The 22,500-nt window shown below is 40.5% G+C and overlaps 2 protein-coding genes across 3 annotated transcripts in view; both read right to left on the bottom strand.

Moving 5' to 3' along the window:
• The window catches only part of LOC138049261 (allatostatin-A receptor-like), a 16,206-nt gene extending 1,165 nt beyond the window's left edge, over positions 1-15,041 (bottom strand). The window contains exons 1-4 of the mRNA XM_068895458.1: positions 14,890-15,041; positions 9,532-9,933; positions 4,100-4,351; positions 1-2,115 (exon numbers count right to left, since the gene is read on the bottom strand). The exon at positions 1-2,115 is cut by the window's left edge and continues 1,165 nt beyond it. Of these exons, the coding sequence (XP_068751559.1) occupies positions 1,455-2,115; positions 4,100-4,351; positions 9,532-9,917 (1,299 nt within the window). The 5' untranslated portion in view covers positions 9,918-9,933; positions 14,890-15,041 and the 3' untranslated portion in view covers positions 1-1,454. The remainder of the gene's footprint in view (positions 2,116-4,099; positions 4,352-9,531; positions 9,934-14,889) is intronic.
• A 4,494-nt stretch (positions 15,042-19,535) lies between these two features.
• Positions 19,536-22,500, bottom strand: part of LOC138049262 (cyclic GMP-AMP synthase-like) — a 5,821-nt gene continuing 2,856 nt past the window's right edge. For both annotated transcript variants that reach the window (XM_068895459.1, XM_068895460.1), the window contains exon 3: positions 19,536-22,500. This exon is cut by the window's right edge and continues 94 nt beyond it. In XM_068895459.1, the coding sequence (XP_068751560.1) occupies positions 21,439-22,500 (1,062 nt within the window). In that variant the 3' untranslated portion in view covers positions 19,536-21,438.

Raw genomic sequence — 22,500 nt, forward strand, 5'->3', positions numbered from 1 at the left:
AGCGTGTGGTTTGTGCAGGGTCAGGGCAAAATCAGCGAAGAAAAACATAAAACAAAGAAACATGTCGAGTTTCACAACCACCTCCATATATTAACTGTGGTTAAACTTAGTTAAATCTGCGTGATTTTAAGCCTTATAACTTTGATAACGAGCCAGTTATTAGCCAACAAAAACTGACAAATTCTTGGGTGGCAAGGGCACTGATGGTCCTATGCATTCTTTATAACATTTCGAATAGTATATTCCACATTTGATAAAAATAGATTATTGCAAAGCATTATGGGATTGAAATGCGGACAAACATCGTTAAAATGTCTTTGTCTTAGTCTGCATATTAATCTCACTATGCTTTGGGCATAAGATCGTGACGTCAATTGAAAAGAGTGCTATTTTCAAAGGATTATCCGGTATGTCGGGTTCAGATTCTCAGAGATAGCTTATTATGCAACGCACTTTCAATATTCAGTATTTTATTCTTGACTGGCTGATTAGAAAACGATAGCTTTGTGCTTAAGTGGCAAAAAAATCTGAACAAAGACTCCCCTATAGGATTTATTTTTATCATTACAATTAATGAATTTGATATTGGAGTTTGTTATCCAACTTCACAGATAAAGGATAGATTATTTATATCATCCACGAGCCCATTGCTGCTGAATATGTTGCTCTTCTCTTCCATCATCCAAGATGGCGTCAGGACTCGCGAATGCTGGAAGAAACTAGCTTTTCTCGAATATAAATCTATCACGTTTGGGAGATTACCAAAAATATTTTAGGCAGTTGCCAGAGTTGCTTATTTCTCTTCACCATCCACTACTAGTTTAGAGGAACATATTCTACATACAAACTATTAATGGAATTCCTTAACTTTAGATGGGATAACAAATGTAATTTTAGCATAACGAGGTATGACTTATAAATGGTTCTCACCTGGCGTCACAGCAGCTATGTTGGTGCGCAGAACAATAGCGGAAAAGGTCTTTTGGGAATTTGACTCTTTCATAATGCAAAACATGAGATGTAATTTGCTATCGTTTTGTGCACCAAGATGGCCGTCTCATCACGTGACTCAACTCCTTCTATAGAGTGTTATCATGTGACGACACGGCGGCCATGTTGAAGTTCCTAAACAAAGGAATTAACTGCCGCAATGTCGGTGTCCCTAACTAATCCCCCGGGAATTGAGCTCTTTTATCATGCAAATGTTTTCTTTCGTTTAGGTGGAAAAACAAGGTTACTGATCACGTGAGTGAAAATACTCTATAAAGCGAGGCGACCAAAAACTAAAACGTTTAATTTACTCTCTCTCTCTCTCCCTCTTAGTTCCTAGACAACACCCTACCCCCTGTACAACCAGCGACAATTCACGCTTATGGTTAGCATTGACATAAACAAAGCGTCTTTCCCATAGGGCAGAATAGCGTAGTCGCTAGTGCAATGCATACACGTTCCTCTTAAAGCATTTCACTACCTTGGTCAAAAGAATATGGAGGAGCATCGTTGTAATCAAACATTGTCTCCGATGGCGGCGGAGAAGCCGAAGGTGTCGGTGTCGATTCCCGTTGCTTTTCTGCTACGCGAAACCGATCCACTGCCGAAGGAAACATACTTGCTTCAACCAATCCGAGACCCGAATCGTGGTCACGTTGCATGGAGTCGGTTTCCGCGAGCACTATGCTCGGGTAGGACGCGTAGTTGTTCTCGTTTGATTTCAATTCAAACTGCTGTATCTCGTACTTCGGCTTCAACTGAGATGGGGGCGGACGGTTAGGCTCTATAGAAAATGACTCCGACATATTTTCGGCGCTAAATAGTTCTTTTTTCGCCAGGCACTGACATTTGACAAAATGCCACAAGTGACGTCTGAACTCAGGGTTGAAGCTAAAGAACATTACTGGGTTGATGATGGTCATGCTGTAAGTGAAGATATACACCACGTTCATGGCATCTCCGAAGTAAAGCTTGTTGTCACCGTCGCCAAAATCCTTCACGAACCACATGATCTGATGAGGAAGCAGGAAGATGGCGAACACGATGACGTAGTCGACAAGCATGCGTAGGATACGATTATGACGTTCACGGCGAATCGCGCGCTCTGGATCCAAGACTCTGTAACTAAAGTCAGATTGGTTTAAAAACACATTGTTATGACATTTTTTTTTATTTTTCGCGAATTAAGTAATGTGTAATTCTTCTTGAGTTCAAATGGTGTGGTCAGTAGAAAAAGAAATTTATGCATTTTAGGCTACATTCACACGGTACCGGACGAATTTTCCACCGGTTGAAAAATTCGACCGGACATTTTGTTCGCACGGAACCGTACAATCTTTTCGCTCTGTTCACACGGAACTGACACACCGTATTAAAGTTTAACCCTTGTCAGTGGTTTTACCATCTGATCATGCGCAGAGCACAGCTTTACGAAATCCAAAACAGCTTCTTCCAGCTGAGTTACCACGCATCCATGCAACCACGCCTTTTCCATGCAAAATTTTAGACGGTCAAGGCGTTCACAGCGCACCGGTTAAATTTTCGACCGTATCGGCTAAAAGTTCGTCCCCGATTTTGGTGTTCAAATTTTTGAACTGCGAGGCGTCTAACTTTTCGTAAGTTTAGCGTGGTTTCGTGTGGTCGGAGCCTTTAAATACACGAATTTTCAAGTGGTAGAAAATTCGTCTTGTATCGTGTGAATGTAACCTCAGATTGTTTGGTACTATGATTGATGAACGAGCTGAAAAGTGGCCTCCTTGGCAAGCATTTTTAATAGGAAATGTAAAGGCGCCCGCAAACCAGGAAATAATGTTGCGGAAACATTCTTGCGGAAGCAACTGTTTCCCCGTTTGCGGCCCCAGGAAACATTTGTTGCGGAAGTAAAAGTTGCTTTCCGGGAAGCATAGATGTTTGTGAATTTTGCTTCCTCAACAAATGCTTCCTCGTTTGCGCGCCGAGGAAACATTTCGGGAAACAATGTTTCCGCAACGATGTTTCCTCGTTTGAAGACGCCACAAAACAGAATATCATTGGTTGAAAAAGGAAAAGTAATCGTGCCACACGTGCAGCACGCATTTTAATACAAATTCTTGCGCTTCTCAGTCGGCATGACAACGACGTGAAATCACCAAATTTGATGTTTTAACGACAACGTGAGCATACAGTCTCTATTTTTAAGGATTCTTTTTCGACGTGAACGACATGGAATAATAGCGGAAGACTTACGTATGTCTTAAGTTATATTCTAAGGTGACGTTTTCGCCGTCGTCCCCAATCGTTAGGGGGATTTAGCAACGACGTCGGGAACGGCAACGAGAACGTCATCTCAAAACATAAATTTGCGTTACTTAAATCACTTCGCAACTATTCCAAGCTCTTAAACATGACAATTGTGTGGCAGTCCCTCAAGGATGAAACCGATGTGAGTCACGCTTAGCTTTGGGGAGAAATTGAAAATTTATCTCCAAGTGCTGACGTCCTCAATAAAACCTCAACGTTTGGCTATTTCACGTAGTTGTTTCGCTGACGACGGCAAAGAAATGGACAAAAATGAAAAACGCACGTGCAGAGCATGCAAAGCTATTGTTTTTCCCACTAAATATGCAAATTTGTTACGTTCTTGTTGCCGTCGGCGTTGTCGTTGTTAAAGCTCCTCGCTAACTTTAAACGACGACAGCGGCGGCAACGGGAAGGTCATCTCACAGTATAAATTTGCCTTATTGTGACTATTTCAACCTTTTTAATATGACAAGGGTGTGGTAGTTCCTCAAAAATGACATTGATCAGAACGGCGCTTAATTTAGGGGAGAAAATGAAAATTTCTCCTCAACCTCAAATTTGGCTATTGCACGTTGTTGTTTTGCACACGACGGCCAAGAAATAGAAAAAAGTGAAAACCGCACGTGCAGGGCGTGCAAAGCTATTGTTTTTGGCCACTAAATATGCAAATTTGTGACGTTCTCGTTGCCGTCGCCGTTGTCGTTGCGTAAGTTCCCTGGTGTGGAAGTGAAATCCGAAACATTTCCCGGCCACTATCCCATTTAGCATGTTCCACTTCAACCTTCAGAAGACGAATTAGAAATATTATGTCGGACTTTCTCTTAATTACCTTTGTAGCTTCCCCCATACAAGCACATACAATGTGACCATGACGATCAGGGGCAACAGATAATCCAACAGGAACAATGACAGAGTGTACCCTCTACGGCTGAAATCCGAGTCCCAGCTTTCGTCACAGGTTTTATTTTCATAGTTGTAGTCGAGGTTTACCACGTAAGGAATCATCGTGGTGATACTGGTGATCCAGATAACAAAGGTAATAACTAACCCGGTGATGAACTTCATTTGGCCAAACAGATCCCTAAAAACAAAGACACAGTGTGTTAATAAACAATTGTTGGATGAGGTTGAGCATGATATCATGAATTATCAAAACCGAGGTCAGCCATTTTGTTTCTGAGGAGAACACTCCACGGGGCTTAGTAACCAGGCAGACGTTGAACTTGACATGATAATCATATATTTTATTTCAGTGTCAACACAACCGTACTTAGGAAAAGAAAGGAAAGGAACTTTATTGAAGTGTCTAGTCTTTTCTAGTGCTGGCACACTAATTAGAGACACTGTACAGCGCCGGCAGAAATTAAATCAAATCAACTCGTATCAAATAATTGGTTGGTTTTGAAGACGAGTAGAGAACTAATAAACTCAACCCACATACGACACCAAGTGGTTAACAGAAAGTTTTTTCTCCAATTCAAAACAGCTCTTAAAACGAAACCACGTTGAAAAAAAAAAAGCTTTTACTTGACCATTTTGAAAAAAACAATGCATTTTTGAGAATGAGTCGAAATTACCTGATATGGAGAAAGGCAAATTACAGGATGGCGTAGTCGAACGCTTTGTGAAAAACAGCGAAGAGTACGAGCAAGAAAGCTTGGAATTAATGATTATGATAAAGCTGTTTGGAGATACTAATTTGTAAATATAAGTAATATTAATTCCTAGATCCTCTGCAACAACGAACCTATCAGTACTCGAAGCTTTCCCTCTAAATTACCACAGGGATACCACCTCGTGCCCTGCTTCAGGAAATAGTATTCGACCCGAAATATGATAAGGCAATAGAGCTTAATATAAACTCGCTGTAATGAGATCTTAATGCAACGTCAAAATGGCTTGCAAAAAATAGCCTTCCACGTTCATCACACATTCCCGGTGAAAAAAAAACTCCATGTGGGGATGTAATTATCGTCAACCCAGTTGGAAGTAAAAGCAAAATCCGGAAATAATTGTTTGTTCGCTTCGCAATGGAGGCTATTGATAAGCCTCAATGCAACTGCTTTCTTCACAGTGGAGGTGCATTTAGAAACTAAATTAATAATAATAACAACAAACTTTATTTAAATGTCAACTGTATTTAGTGCGGAGGAAACTGGACACTGCACCGCAATGTAATTTAGAGGGAAAGCTTATTAATTTACTAATTTAGAGGGAAAGCTTCGAGCACTGATAGGTTCGTTGTTGCAGAAGATCTATTGAGAGGGGAAACCGGAGTATTCGTAGAAAAACCTGTCGGTGCAGAGTACAGATCTAGAGTACAGAGCCAACAAACTCAACACATGAGTGACGCCAATTCTGGGAATAAAACCCGGGACACCACTGTGCCATCCCTGCTTCAAAATTTTGCATCCCTTACTGGGAAATAAATAATTTCTAGTTAGAACATTTATGGGAGAAAATCAATTGTTCATTTAAATACAGTGAGTTAAGTTCGGCATCGAGGACGACGCCAAATGGCGATTAGGGTGGCATTCGAACCAAAAAAACTCGTGAAATTCCGGAAGTAGGTCTGTATCCCGCAGATTTTCGATTCTAAAATCGTCTACTTTTCTATAAACAAAGCTTGTTGTTTTTTTTGACCTTGACAATGGCATTTCCGACTGCTTTTGTCTGGAAGTAATATAGTAATTACACTATACTAATTTGTTAAAAGAGATTTCCGGCTTTAAAACATATTTTCGTAATCACTCCCACAATGAAAGGGATCAATCTGCTTCTCCCCTTGACATTCAAGGGCGAAACAATGAATCGACACTGTATACAAGATTCTCGGTACCTTAGATATGAAGTGGATTTCTTTTTCAATCAAGCTACTTCTACCTTTTTGAACCCATTCCAAAAATACAAACAAAGGCTGATAACAGCCAGGAGAAAACTCGGATTATTGAAGAGCGTTCGGCAGTCCGCGCTTTGAAGACAAAGGAAAAGGTTAAGGGAAGAAACGATCTTATAGGACTGAAGTTTGATGATACGAGCACGTACTTCTTAAGATGGTTTCAATAAGCGCTGAGTATTATGACTCATGTGACAGGATTGTAATACTTTTCCCTTGGCTAGACTCTGAATTTGATGTGTTTTTAAGAAGGTAACTTGTAGTCAAAATAACTACGCATCGTCAGTTCTGAGGAAACGATACAACATAAATTGCCCCCTGAGAAGACATCTGCCGGGCTACGAGTAAAATACTAAATCTAGAAAGATGACAGAAAATAAACGGAATAGAGTAACATTGGCATCGAGGCTGACATGTTGATCATTTCCGAGTTTTTCACTTCAACTTCGTTTAAAGCGCGAATTGCAGTTTATATAAGTTCTACTTTTCGTGTACATTAATCATACATGAGAAAGACTTGTGAATCACCAAATTCCGCTCGACAGTGGACACTACTAAGGGCCTCCTAACAATCCCTTTGAGGTGCTTGCAAAACAAAGGTTCACTGACGGTTAATCCCTTTCGGGCAGGGTTGATATCTGGATGGGAGACTATAGAGAAATAAGTTTAACGTGTGATTGCCTTTTGTGGACGCCATGTGCATCTTAATGCGTTTTTATTTTAATCAGAATACTCACTTAACGGAATACTGACCACTGATGCGTTCGTTGGAGAACTCACTAGGTGAGCCGAGATGCCATGAAGACGATTGATTTATGTAAAGAACGTCTATCGAAAGTACTAACATGTGTGAAGCTTGTGGAGTTAGGTAAAAAATAGAAAGTTTGGCGTAACTGGAGGTGTCGACGTTACAAAAACAAATATGGTGAAAGTCTGGATGTTGTTGAGATTGCATGACAGATTTTTACTAAGAAATGTCCCTCGCCAAAAATTTGCGTGTTGGTGCAAATTGACTCCATACAAAATCACGAGGTGCGCAAACGTCATTTGCGCACATGACGTATCAATGCACCTATGATGTATTCAAGACGGCGCTGAAAAAGCAGACGAACGAAAAAAAAATTGCCAAAGCTCACCCTATGCATAAGATACCCAATATTAGAAACTGCGTTCTCCTAATGTCGAACGCAATAATAATAATAATAATAATAATAATAATAATAATAATAATAATAATAATAATGTTAATAATAGTAGTAATGCTCTAGGATGTGATCATTCGGCTATGTGCCTCTGTTGTGATAGATAAAATTACTTTTTTGCTTCTGAAGTTTAAAAGAGATTTGATCGTTTGTCTTGTTCATAAGAAGATAGCGTGCGAGCTATCAATATTCTCCTGAGCATGTGATTACCGCCAAAACTCACACCTGGTACTTTGCTATTGAGATCTGAAGTTTTGCTGTTCGATTGTGACGTTCAGCGATAGAGGTTGCCAATTCTGTGCTGTTCAATTCCCGTATTTCACTCAAATTCTAACGCCAGAATCAAACTCTCAACAGCAAAATACCAAGGATTCTATTTTTGACGGTGGTCACGCTCCAGAGAAGCAGAGATGACGCAGAGATGAGCGCACTCGCCTTCCACCGATCTGGGCCCAGGTTCGTTTCTTATATTAAACTTGGCGTCCCATTTGGATTAAGCGTTTTGGTTCTCTACTCTACTCCGAGAGGTTTTTGTCCGGGTACTCCGGATTTCCCCTCTCTTCAAAAACCAACCTACTAGAGCGAGTTTCAATCAAGTGTCATAAAACCAAAACCAAAGTAATTACTTTGGCCAATCAAAAAGGACGGAGACAATCCAGTAAACCAATCAAAACTCGAAGTAATTACACGTAGCCGACACAAAGCGCGAGGAAATGTGTACGCGCGAGCCACCATTAGTTTTGGTTTCACTTCTGATTGGTTGAAAAAGTGGCGCGAAACCTTTGAACCAATCACTATTAGATTTGTCCCCAATTAGTGCTCCATCGCTAAATACAGTTGACACGTCATCATAATACCGTCACATGATCTGTTATTGGGAAATCGAAATGTTCAAGCTCGAAAGGTCTATTTTGGTTTGGTGTTCATAAGCCACTAATCACGTAACTGAAAACTAAAAAAAACGTATTATGTGTTGAAAACATATGAGGCGTCTTCTTTTTGGGGATTTCCCTATCAAGTCGATGAAGAATAAATCATTTCAATTTCTTATCTCGCGGACAACTTCACGCGATCGTTAATTTGAAAATAAAAGCAATCTACAAATACGTGGCATCAAAACATCGGAAATGAAATGGTAAACAACCGGATGAAACGCTCGACTTCTGGCCTCAAATGAAACCCTGTTGGTTGTAAATGTTAAAAAGGATAAACAATATTGAACAAGGATTTGTTACCCATTTCGACAAGGTTGTAAATGGTTCTGACACACAAGCAAGGGACCTGGGCCATAGACGAGTTCACGCTCTTGATTGCATCATGGGAAATCGGGGCAACATGGCGGGAAACTCAAAGGTTTGTACGGAAATTCGAAGCAAAATAGACTGTACATGACTCTACTTTATAGACTATCGCCTTCATAAAGGTTGAACTGGACTTGGTATCCGTTATTTGGAATTCCTAAATATTACTTTTTTTGTCTCAATACATTCTCTGTAATTTTGTGCCTTTGGAATTACACGAAATGTATGGCAGAAACTCTTTTTAATAAAATAATTTCTACAATTATAGCTATTCTCGCCAAATTTATTCTACCGCACCTTTGAGCGCATATCTTTTGTTTTGGAAAATAAAAACCCAAAATTGCATGTCAATAGTCATGAATACTTTTCATCGTTTTGAACTTCCTTACAAACCTTTGAATAGGCCATTTCCGAGTTCACGTCTGCCTCCTCTTCAAAGCGAGTCTAAGTGCGAAGTTTTTGTGATGGTAATTAGTTCTACTTTACATATGATAGCAAACTAATTATCATAACAAAAACTTCGCACTTAGACTCGCTTTGAAGAGGAGGCAGACATGAACTCGGAAATGGCCTATTTCTCTCCATCTTGCCCTGCTTACCCATGATGCACTCAAGAGCGTGAAGAGCGTGAACTCCGCCTATTCTGCATTATTCTGCATGTCTTTTCAGCTATAAATGTGACATTCCAAGTTCACTAAAGCCTCTTTTTGAAAGCGAGTCCAAGGGCAAGGTCCTAGCGATGAAAGTTCGTTTACATTTGAATGAAGAGCAATACCGATTATTTTGCACTTCGATCGATTTTGAAAAGGAGGTCAAAGTGAACTTGGACATGACTAATCAAAACAATTTGTCACGCTCTTACTTTGTAACGCCACATAATCGATGACAAGCCAACGCAACGTAGGTGTAGACCATGGCCTGTAACGCAGCAGTCTGTAATGGCCATAAAATCTTACATCCAACTGGTCCAAACGGCCAATTGTCCGATGCTTGCCATACCAGGTTAAATGGAATTGAGGCTACCACCAGAACGAGGTCAGACAGTGCCATATTTTGCATCAGTATAATGAAACTCTTGGCTGTTCTTTGGTGCCGCCGGAATTTTCTCCACAGCACAAGTAACATGATGATGTTGGCTGGGATGCTGAGTACAAGTATCAAGATATACATAACAAGGTTGAAAGTCCAGAGGTTTTCTTTGATAGTGGCGGACTCGGTTGGCGGAGGTTCTGTTGTTGTCAATGCCATTGTAAACTTCGGTTAGCTGAAAGGCAAATTGGTCTTCATTAGGGCCAGTACGCACAAGGCTGACAAAATTTGTTTGGCTCAACCAAACAACAAAAATTGTCTCCGCCAAATTTTCAATCTTGGCAATCGTGGCCGCACTTAAAAACGTTTTCTTTAGATCATGCCGTGTAAATTGAAAAATATGTATAGTTTTCACGCCTGACAATTTGTCCTGCTCCGAAGCAGGAAGACGGCGCCTTTGAAGTTTGGTAAGGCTTGACAATTTGGTGGGGAAAAAATTACCGTGCGCACTTGTATCACGGAAATGATGACACATTTTTTCGCAAAATAAACAAAAATTTGCACAATGGGTACGGGCCTTCCCTGCCATCAGGGAACTCTTTTTTTTTTTTTTTGCATTGTACGGGAAAAGAGAGCTCTGCCATGGGTCCAAACTCACTGTTATCCAACCGCCTTTAAAGTAATTCCGCTGTTGTTAAGTGAGCCTACACAACATGAAGCATCACGTGAGGATTTGGTCGCTAAGTAACCGCCGCACATGATCAACACGACGAGTTTCGACCCATGACAGAAGTCTCTTTTCCCGTACTCTTCAGTCCAGCGAACGCAAAAGAAGAAAGACCTCTGCTGGCAGGTAATTACGGACCCTTATTGTTTAAGCAAAATATACATGCCAAATTACTAAAAACATTTCGCAAAGAATAATAGTTAAAAATCTAAATGTGTAACGAGCCAATATTAACGTTAAATGCAATTTTAACATTAAATCGCTACGTTATATTTAAAAAAGAGCTTATTGATAAAACTATATTCTTAAAACGCTGGGTATTGACCCTTGTTAACAGCTAGTCTCCCGGAACTCTAAGAGAGCCCACAAATGAGAAAACATTGCCTCCTCAGTGAAATGTTTCCTCAGTGCGCAAACGATTTTTGCTTCCGCATTTTTTAAAGCGTTTCCTTGGGCCGCAAACAGGGAAACATTTCCTTCAGCAACATTGTTTCCTCGTTTGCGATCGCCTTGAGGCGCGCAATTTTTTTTTCATAAGAGTGAATATACAGCGAACAGGCAGGGCATTCTGGAGATCTGGAAAAAGGAAGATTCTGGAAAAGGAAACTCAGAGTTAGGAAAGAGAAACTCCATGCTCACTTATGATATATGATATGAAGCACGGATATTCGGATTTGAGAAATGAGTTAAGAGTTAAGAAAGCTGATGTTTTCAGTGATGACCACTTCTTAAGAGCGGATCTACGATGTAATCCAGTTCTAATGCGAAGGAGTTGTTAATCACACAAGAAGCAGGATTTCATAAAACGTATGGTTACCTCCAGCCTCGTTTCCAATTAACAGCCAGGTAGCTGTAAACACAGCTAGGAAATGGCCCATAATGCAAATGGCACAGTACTTTTAGTGGGAGAGGTTTTGTTAACAGCGGCCATTTAAATACCGAACCCAACTGAGCTGGACCAACCGATTCCTCTTGTAAATGGAAAACAAGCCTGGATAACCCTAGTAAGGATTGGTCCAGATCTTGTTTCTGATTGTTCGAATAATAAAACGCACGTTTTCCTGGCTTAACCAACCATCGGATTGTACTAACTTGAAGTGCTATGCACAAGTCTCACTCATGTCATAAGCTCGAAAATGCAAGCATTTTGATTCGATCTCACCTGTGAGAGGACAGACGCGTAGCTGACGATATCACAAAAAAATTGAATGTATAAAAAAGCAAATAGATGTGTCTAGACGTCAAAATGCCGTTAAAAAACACTGACCCAATTTTTTGTTCTTACCACATTTTGACGTCATCCGTGGTCTATTACTGAACAGACGCACGTTATATGGAATCTATTTGCTAAGCATCCCACGCTAGTAGATGGATACGAGCTCACACAATGGTAATGGCCCATTTCGATTACCAGGGAAAATGCACAGATAGGTTTTTACTCTGATAGCAGGGGCCCGTTTCTCAAAAGTCCCGAAACTTTACAGGCCATTTTCGGGTGTCAGAATTCCCTTTGTATCTCAAGAACGAAGAGGATTTAAGTCGTCAACTTCACAGTAATTTTTCTTTTTGTTACCTTGAAAACATGTTAAAAGATCGGCTTTCCAAAACAAGTGGTTGGCAATTTCACAAATGACTTTTCGGGCCCGAAAAGTTTTCGGGACTTTCGAGAAACGGGCCCCTGGTTTCAGTGTACGTTACGTCATCGTCGCCATGTTGGTGGACGAAAACAAGATGTTCGTTCACCAGCGAGTTAATTGAAAGAAAAGAAAATGCTGGATAAACAGCGTCAACAAATTAACATTCGGGGAAAGGATCTTGCACATTGTAAAAATATTAATTATATATCATACGGTGCCATCCAATCATATCTTTCTGCTCTATTTCTCGTGTTCATCAAAATTATAAATTGCACTTTGAAAAAGAAATTGGACAGGCAACGCTCTGCTTCCAGGCAATACGGGTCACCCATAGGACCATAATTTTCTGTTGACGATTCGTCTTTCAAAACTTCGTTCGATATCTTTGCTCCAATGAAACAAAATGCAAAAAATACTATTTCCAAAGGCTCCTATCTTTCAAGATAATGGCCATTTTCGCGAGGCAAATCCGTCAAAATCAAACCTCACCACACACCTGTTCCTCTAACTTCCGAGAGAACTCTTTGCTAACAACAAAACTCAAAAAGAGCCTTCGTTTCACCATCCCGTTAATTTAAGACAAATGCTAAGATAAGAAAAGGACATATTCATCCGAGCAGATATCATTAGATCAAGATCGTTCAAATAGTCTTCTGGACTAAACCAACAATTTTATTGGTGGCCTTCTGTCGAGATCATTATTAGCTATAGCACGAATAAAGCAAACAGCTTGGAAGTCAACCGCTGTTAAGGCTACCCGAAAACAACTCGGCAGAAAATAAAGAAGATAGGTGCTGGAAAAGGAACGATGTTGGCCGGTTTATAATGAACTCCTGGCTCTCCAATGAAAGCAATCCGAGTGAGGTGTCGTGGATAATTCAAGCCCACTTCTATTGCTTTTAGGGCGTTGAAGTGAGTGTTTTAAAAGACGCCTCTGATACTCTGAACAGCGCGGAGATACTCTGATACTCTGAATAAAGCTTTACTATAAAATTTTGAAGAATGGACATCCGAGATATCAGGAAATAAAACAGGATTGTAAATGTCATGGTCAGTTTTCCTTTGGAAACGATAAAATGACTGAAATTTCTCAAAAAGAGGATATGGCACGTACGTACATTGAATTAAAGAAATTTCAAGCTGTCGCGGGGTCAACAAGTTAAATGAAAGACACCGTTTTGATAGCACTTTGGCATCGAAAAAAATATTTTGATGGTCTTGCTAATCAGCGACTCGTTTTACATTCGTTTTCAGACAACATGACTCATGACTCGCGATACGTTTCTCCTTTAAGCCGATAAATTTGAGCTTCTAATAGTTTAAAGTGAATTTTCACAGCAATTGAGCTGCCTAAACTTGAAATTCTCTCGTTTGCTAATTGCAAAAAGTCAGGTTATTACAAATATTTAGTTTCTGTCAGAATGTTTGTATTTTTAGCAGATAAAAACATTATGCTCTTAAGTCTTTAAATACGTAGACTTTGATAATGGTAAACGGCCAGAAAAAAACATGAAGCACTTTTTTAACTTCTTCAGTCTCCTGAATCCCTGAATTTTTGTTAATACAGCTTAGATAGCACTGCAACATCTGTCCCAGGACTTTTCTCTGGAAAGAAGGTTCATAGCAACGTCGGTGTATACATCACAACATAGAGGATATTTTCAAAATGCCTAAAACATATGCTGTAAATAAAAAAAGGACAGGTCCAAACACAGAACTCTTGATAGAGTATCAAATCATTATGAGGAGGTTCTGATGATAGAAGTGTTTCGCCTGGGGCAAAAACTGATTCGGATTGTTACAGACCATTTATGACGTTACGTGCTAGAATGCGGAAAAATACAGCGGTAACGTAAGCAATAGAGATTGTCAAAGGCTGATCCCAGTTCACAACCTTTCCTTCGCAAATATTCACCACGACTCTCGTGATACTAACCTTCGAAACAAGGTATAGCACAAAATTAATCCGTTTGCAGTTATTTACGCATTTAAGTTCTTTTCCGCGTAAAACAATGAAAGTATGATGCGCGATGGAAAATGAAATAATGGTAAGCAGAAATAAATAGTTTAAGAACCAAAGCACGTAGAACGCGCAAAGAATTTGATCCGAGTGGACAACAGAAGACAGCAAGATGTCTACTATGAGAAAAACTGACAGGTCGTATTTTGTTTCATGGGCAATAATTATTCAATTGAAGAGACTCAACGTGTGAAAATGAACCTTGATCAAGGAGCGAATTCACCGTTCCATAAGCGAATTATGGGCCATAAAAAACTGAAAATCACACTACTGTACTGCCAGCTCTGTAAGGCTGGGAGGGAATCAACTGCCAACCTTTAAGTTGTTTTGATCAATTTACGCAAGCATGCTTTATCAATGAAATCGTTGTTACGGCATATGCTACATTTACAAACCTTTCCAGCTCAGAGCACTTTTGGAATATCGCCTAAAAGACCGCTGGCATAAACGAGAAAACCACTTGCGATTTTGTTGGCAATACACAGTGCCCCGCCACGAAAAAGTCCGAGGTGTGAACGGCTATGAAAATATACACCTCTGCGTTGAATACACAAAAAAATATTCACCTCCAGTATCACACGGCGAGGCCGGAATAGTTTCTCATATTAACTTGCTGATATACAAGATGACACGATAAAAGAAATTAGTACAGTGACCGTTTGCGAAATTTACGTTAAAGTGGATTGAAAAACGCGAGCGTAGCACACAAAGCGGACGAGCGCTTTATGTGGTTTGTGAGACTCGCGTATTTCAAAACTTGCAAATCTTTAAGTAGCGTCAAAACAATGGTTATTTAGCTAAACTTACAATTCTTTTGCTTCCAGAAGGTGCTTGCTTTAGCGAGGAAGGGCGCGAAAGAAAAGAAAAGCAGAAAATTTCACCGCTCACCCAAGTTTTAGGTCCGACTGATGATAGTTGATATTCAATGCATACAAGTAATGGATTAGCGACATGCTTTAGGGGATCAAATGACAAGATCTGTGATACAGTTTTGACAGATTCGAAGAACTTTAGCGTTCTTGTGGAGACATATGGTCTGTTAATAACCTTGAAACGCGCAGAACATTTCTGATACTTGAAATTTACAAGGCAAAGACAGAATGAGATAACATAGTATTCGATCTGCAAATTTCTTCGAGACTATAAAAATCTGAAAACCCCGAAAAAAGAAATTCGAACCGTTAACATGGTGAGCTTCACTTCCACATTGTTGACAATGTGACGCAACGATTTGGTATCTGCTTAAGTGTCTGGTTTTAAAGAAATGTTTTCATACACAAAACAATTGACTAAACTAATCCAAATTGTCTGAAACATTATGCATGAAATGTAAAATTAAGCTGCGCACCAGAAAAAAAAAGAGTTCCAATTATCGATCAATGATGTGCGTGACCTCAAACAGGCAAATATTTTGAACTTATTTTGAACACTCCAATAGTGGCAATCACGTGACTAGTGCTAGGGTGCCTTAATAAGAGAATCCAAAAACGATTGGAACGTTTTTCATTCGAACAAAAATTTCGAAAAAACCGGGTAAGGAATCGAATGGATCGGAAATATTCCGAAAACAATTTCGGAAATTTCGCATACCTTGCGGTCTTTAGTGGTCTTAAAATTCCGGAATTCCGGAACAACCGGAAAGTCCATTCCCCTTCGCGCGCAAATTAAATCCCCGACGCAATTGAAGTTTTGTCTTAAGGGCGATTCTCGTTGTTGTGATCGGTTTCATGAGGGCAACCGGAAAATGCTGTTCTGCTCTCCACATGAAATTATCAACACTTTTAACTAAGACTTCTGGTCGAATGGAAAAGCTCCATAGTTTTACCGGCAAGGGTGCGTCAAATTTCCCACCCCTGGGCACCTACAGACTGTCAAATTCCCCCACCCCTGGGCACCTTCAGAACATCACATTCCTGCCCTGGAGTAACTGTTAGATTCACATTCTTGGAACACCAATGTTCTTCACTGTCGATTTCAAATTCCCTTTTCAGTAACAGCTGATTAAAATTTGTCATGTAACACGAAACCTTTCTCACGGTACTGAACAAGAACCTAACATTTAGCAAAACAACATGACCAATATTAACCAGCTTTCGAATCAATCAAGCATGCACAATGATATAGTGGAAAATTCATGAATATGTAGAAATATGCAAAAAAGCAATCACGAAGAAAAGTAGAAAGAAACATTCCCGCATTTGTGAACACTCCAGCAAGGACTGATAAAGTGATGGTCCTTCTTTACAAAAAGACAAGACCAGGGGTGGGTCTAGGAAAAATAATAACCGGTTTCCAAAACAACGAAAAAGTTTCTAGGGGGGTCCGGGGACATGCTCCCCCGGGAATTTTTTAAATTTAAACTCTCCTATCCTATTTTTCTGACCGACTTCCGTAAAACGGTGGAAAGCGGTATGGATCCACCCCTGAAGACGAATTCGCTTACCTTTCTTTCACCCATGGTGTCCAGAAAATTAAATTAGGAAAACCAGAGAACTCTCATCAAAACCAAGGTCAAGGATAACTCATTTCAAGGTTCTGTCGGTGTTCCAAGATGGCGGACACGTCAAATTCCCGACCCGTGGGGCAACGCAATCCCTACCCAAGGAAAGGCTCTCTGAGTCAATTTCCCCGCGTAGGTATGGATCCGAAAATCAGCTGAACCAGCGGTATTGTCAACTGGAGCATAGTCAGGCCTTCCTCTTTTCGACTTGCCACCATCTCGACGTAGAACACCAGAAAACGTGGGGACAAGCATTCCAAGTACAGTAAAATGCTTATTTATTTACCATATGTAGTTAAGCATTGCTTAAATGCTGTAAACAAAACAAAAAAGCAAGGTGACACACGCTAACACCAACCCGGTGGGTGGCCGGTGGCACAACCATTTCACCCGGTCATGCGTGATGTGTTGGCCACACCGGGTTGGTGATAACGTGTGTCACCTTGCATTTTTTGTTTTGTAAAGAAAAAGCTTAATAACAATCACAATAACTTTATTGAAAATGGTCTGAACCCTTGATGTAATCTTCCGGGTGAGTGCACAGGCAGCCAAGCTCAGTGTGAGGGAAAGCCAACAAAAATATAAGGATTTGTATGGGAATCCCTATAAACGACCTGAAAAGATAATTTTACGAAAAAATCCCAAATTAAAAAACCTAACCTTATTACCATTGTGAGTTGTTTCCTTCCCGTGTGTTTCTTTCCAGATTCGACGTGAATTGAGCCATTATCAGTTCCTCGGTTGTCAACGGTCATAATAAAATACCAAGGCTGAACACTGAATTCTGAGGAGCCCAGCAAAGGGCGTCAAATATTCCTGGATACAATGTTCCCACGGTTACAATTCCACCGTAGAATTCAAGGGCAAAGGTTTCTCTTTCATTTCAATCATCGAAGCCCTGCCAACGATGTCAGGCGGCTGTTAGTGTCCCAAACGAAACGGTAAAACGATGGAAATGCAAGGCCTGCACGCAATACTTGAAGCAAGTTTCTCGCTGAAGTCGCAAATGTTCTTCGCGCGGGTTAACGTTTGGTACAAAAGGGAGGTCCAAGCTTTTCAGAAGTCACTTGCAAAAGCCGCGAAGATGATTTCAACTTGTTAAAAACAAGAAAGAGGGAGACTTTTTGGTATACGGTCATTTGCTAAAGTGTACGAAAATCAGTTTATCCAAGGCATTGGTTTATCATACTTTGTTACGTTCCTGGGTTTAAATTTTAGTAAAATGAGAGGGCCAGTTGTAGTAATACGTGATCTTGCACAGCTGGCTTGGTTTGCCGAGATACCGATAGTAGTGTTTCAAGCAATGATTACTGAACAGGATTTTTTCCCCAAAACGAGAGAGATTTTTCATATACAGAATGGCCTCCCACCAATGTGGTCCAAGTTACATTCCCAGACTGAATGAGTTGACCCTGGAAATCCACAAAATACGTCCGTGAATCGCATACTCGTGTCATAAATAACTTGCAGTTTAATAGAATGGTAGTCTCTTTCCTGTTGATATATTGTTCAGAGTTTTTCCGAGGCGCCATAGAATGTGAAAGCCAATTGCTTCCACCCGACAACAGAATAACCTCTCATGCATTTCTTCAAAGTTGTCGCTCTCCTCTCTCGCCCTTACTTCGCCAGGAAACTGAAAGAATCGTTGGGACAAATGAAATGCAATCGTCCTTCATGACACCCGCTTGTAAACACTACAGGCACTCGATTAGCATGCGTAGCAAGCGTTTCCGTGAGACACAGAAGAGAAATTTTCGATGTTTTGACCGAGCCAAAAATATATGGGGCGAGAAAACCCGCGGAAACGCTTGCTACGCAGGCTAGCACTCGATCGTGTTACATCAAATCTATCTGCCACAGATTGGAGACTCTCTTGATTTTCTGGTACCAATAAAGTAAGACATCGACGGGTGTTCTTTCCAAATGGCATAGGAAGTCTTCCACCCTGTTTCCGCTCATCTCGCAAACCCACACAGTAATACCGGTATTACATGGATTGAGAGACACCTAAGACACAGCACTATTCTTTATTTTAAAAAGTAAAGAAAATCAACAACATGCACACACAACAATAGCGATACTCACCGTTACGTCACCTATTGTCAATGATGTGCCAACCAGAGATCTATTGGCTGGCGAAAGAAAGGTTCTTTTGTTCTGTGGTTGGCAAAATTTAAACATCAAAAGAATTGTTTATGAACACTGAATATCGCTGTACCATGATTACTAGACTTCCAAATGACGAGGAGGAAACGTAAATCTTAAGCTGAATTCACGCAGATACGCAGCATAGCATTGTGTCAAGCATTAAAACACGGACGACATTGCGACATAACAGCTCTACTCGCCTGTACGCGATGCGTGCTTTTTTTTTTTTTTTTTGCAAGTTTTGGCGAAGCAAGAAATAAAAGAAGAATCAATTGTCAAGCCAAGAGCTGATTCCTGGAAGAAAAAAAATTGAGAATCACGGTGCTCAGTTTATATATTACTAAGCTGATCAAACGAACAATGAACAGAAACGCCGAAATCATCTGGTGGGGGGGGGGGGGGACTCCCATATAAAAAGGGGAGGAATGCTCGTCGTCTTGCTTAAGGGTGTAAATCTCAATTGGGTCTCACCTAGGGTGTTCTGGGCAAAACGAGATCATATGTAGCCGCGAAGCTCTCCTTTAAGGTTGCGTGCGAAGAAATGTAAAAGGGTATATTTACTTTAGGGGTCAAAAAAACAAAAGCCTGGGCCACGCCCAAATTGGTCTCCTTTAGGGAATTCATTTAAAATTTCAGACGAGCATCCTTCCCCTCTTTATATGGGAAACCCCCCCGGGGGGAAATCAGTCGCTTCTGAGAAATTCAAAGTATCTCATCCGGGAAACTGTGAAGACGGACACTTATTACATGGGGTGTTTATGAAAAACTTTCCCCAATATATTTACTCATTAGTTGAAATAAAAACTGAAGTACCTGAACATGTAATTTGCATTCGGGGTATACTAGATTTTGATTACATAGATAACGGATAAATACAGAGTTAACGTTGTTTCTCTTAAACTTGTCAGTAAAGCTTCATTTACAAATTAAGGGTGCGTTCGATTGACCGTATTCCGGAATAGAAATCCTTCGTTTTTACGAAGATTCACATGAAAATTGTCAAACACTTGCTACAATGCTTTTTTAGACATATCTTTATCAGCCTTGTTGCTTCAAAACGCCAGACATACCGTTTTAAATCATCACTTCACGTATTCTTATTCTGGAGTAGGGTCAATCGAACGCGCCCTAAGGCTGCATACTTTTGCCACAGGTAACCCAAGTCAGGAGCCCGTTACCCGAAGACGTATTGTACCCTTGAGTCAACCCGTTCTTGTATCTTTCTATTTTTAGAACTACTATATTTTGTATATGACCGAGAACATACGTACAGCGGTCAACATACGTCAAATACGTATGTGACGTAAGAAATGGCTGACCATAGGTCTCTTATGATTGGCTATTGTGAAAACATCCACTAAAGCCCCCCTGCGAAGTGCCTCTAAAAATAGAAAGATAAAGGAAAGGTACATATGGAAGATGGAGGCGCCGGGTAATGAACTCCTGTCCAAGTTTATTGTTTGAAGAGAAAAACGATAATTCGTTGAAATCGCGTCAAATTTGCACAAGAAACAAGTAGATAGGAAATAATGAGACACGAAGAACATGGTAGTTTGATTTAACCAACCCTCACAATATCAAACAGTCATTAAAAAGAAAAACTTCTCCACATTCCGCTTATCCTGAGCAGGAGCCATTACGTAATGGGCACATGTCCTGAACTTGGGCAACCTGTGCTTGGCCAGGAGATAAAATCCTAAATTTTAGATATCAGCCATTTGATCACCAGGCATTTTCGTTTCTGAAAATCACATAAAACATTTTCATAAAGATAGAGATCAACTCCACAAGTATCTTTGTCACATTGAACAACGCCGATGTCACATCTAGTCAGCACACTTTGTACTGGAATAATCATAACCTGATAATGTTGTCTCAGCATCTTCTATTGCTTCCAAGTCATTGTACTGTCAAATCAAGACAATCACAGCGAGACCTGCTATATGACTCTGAACTGGACCCACATCATCATCACCGAATTTAATCGTTCTTGTTGCATATAACTGACAAAGAAGTGTATGATATCATAGGCCCACTGGCATCGGTCTGCTCATGCCGAATTTTACTGACTACGTTCGAAATGTAACTCTACGTTTTCCACCTTTAAATCACGATCCTTCTTCGCTCACGCTTCGGCTGGTTAATTGTCATACAAAGAGTCGTCATTAGACAAGAAGTTTGTTTGGGAAGGAAGTGACACAATCGCCACTATTTCAGTTCAATCGTGTGCTGATGCTTCGGTACTTTTACGAGATCGGTGTCACTTCGAAGGGCAGAATCTTGTTTGCTGTGGTGAAGAGATCTTATAGAAGCTTACATATGTTAAATTCTTGCGAAAAGTGGTTGCCACTGTTACATGTGTGAAAAAAAAATTAAGTAAATGGTTTTAGTCCAAAGTCTCCGTGGATATGTCAAAGAGTTTCTTCACTGAATCAAACAGTAACCCGTAAGACCACTTGATTGGTTGAAAGTACACCTGCCTGCGTTTTAAACATGCGAAATTGTTTTCAAAGAAAAGCTACGTCCATTTATAACTTTGTTTCCAGGATCAATCTTCTTTTATCCCCTGGAAATAAGGCTGCCAAATGTAAAGATTAATCCAGGTTTCTGGCTCACTGGAGTAGATTCGAGGATATATTTTCCATTGACACACTAAGGACGATAACAAGTGCGTGCATTTTTAATGATTGCTGAAAAGAGATCAGGAATTAAGCACTGATGGCGGAAAAAAGCTGCCTTTCATCCATGAGCAGTTGCTGAATTCGGCCGTCAACGGTGCGAATAGAGGAACCACTGAGTCCTTTTAGAAGGTTAACATCGCGCAAAAAATAATGCTGTAAATCTTTTCGCTTCAGGCATTCCTGAATGTACCTTAACATACCGAGAAATCTCTCTCCAAGCTGATCCGCCCGCCATTCAGTCTCCATAGCGTTATAGTGGAGAAATGCTGTTTTGATCAAGTAGAATTGGAAAAGACGAAGTTTCCTATCCGACCTGAAAATGAATTTCAGAATTTTAAGGCATTCGAGCCGACACGTACCACCGTTGGTGCGATCTAAGCTAGATACAATATCTCTTTCTTTCAGCGAGAAAGCTCTACACCACAAAATAGATAAATCTGCGTTACTTCCAAGTTCAGGTCTTGTGTAGTCTTGAAAAGAATAGGGCACGTAGTACCGTGGACTTCCGGTGTCATCTGGGATCTTCAAACAAGGAACCATTTCCGCCGTCACTGATCCACCTCTATTAGTATCCCGTACAAAGATCTCTACCGCTGACCCATGCTTTTGCGTCCGCACTCTTGCCGCATCTGAAAAACTTCTCGTGTTTTCGTTCCAATCCTGCGCCAACTTGTCAAGCCAGTTTTGCGTTTTCTCCGGACGAAAATAACCACGTTTATCGGTGAGTTTGGCTAATCTTATGTCATCGTCTTCCTTACAAAGCTTCAGCGTGGAATACAGAAGTGGAACGACATCTTCCACCACCACGTCTCCGGGCGATGTCTTTAGAACCACAAATACGTGAAATTCGTTGCCTCTTGTGCTTTCCAGGCGTTCGTATGTCGATCCTACATACTCCATACTCCGTAGGATACCCGTCTGCTTCTTGCCGTACGCAAGAAGCTTTTGTGTTTGTTCGTACACGAGTTGTTTTGCCCATTGGGTATCGGTAGAAGACTGGCGGACTTTCTCGCGGTGAAACCTACGCAGGTTTTTTAACAACTCCTTGGGTCGTATAGGGTTTGTTCTCAATTCTGGAGCTGATGTAGC

The sequence above is a fragment of the Montipora capricornis genome, chromosome 5 (assembly GCF_036669925.1).
Source record: "Montipora capricornis isolate CH-2021 chromosome 5, ASM3666992v2, whole genome shotgun sequence".
Classification (NCBI taxonomy): domain Eukaryota; kingdom Metazoa; phylum Cnidaria; class Anthozoa; order Scleractinia; family Acroporidae; genus Montipora; species Montipora capricornis.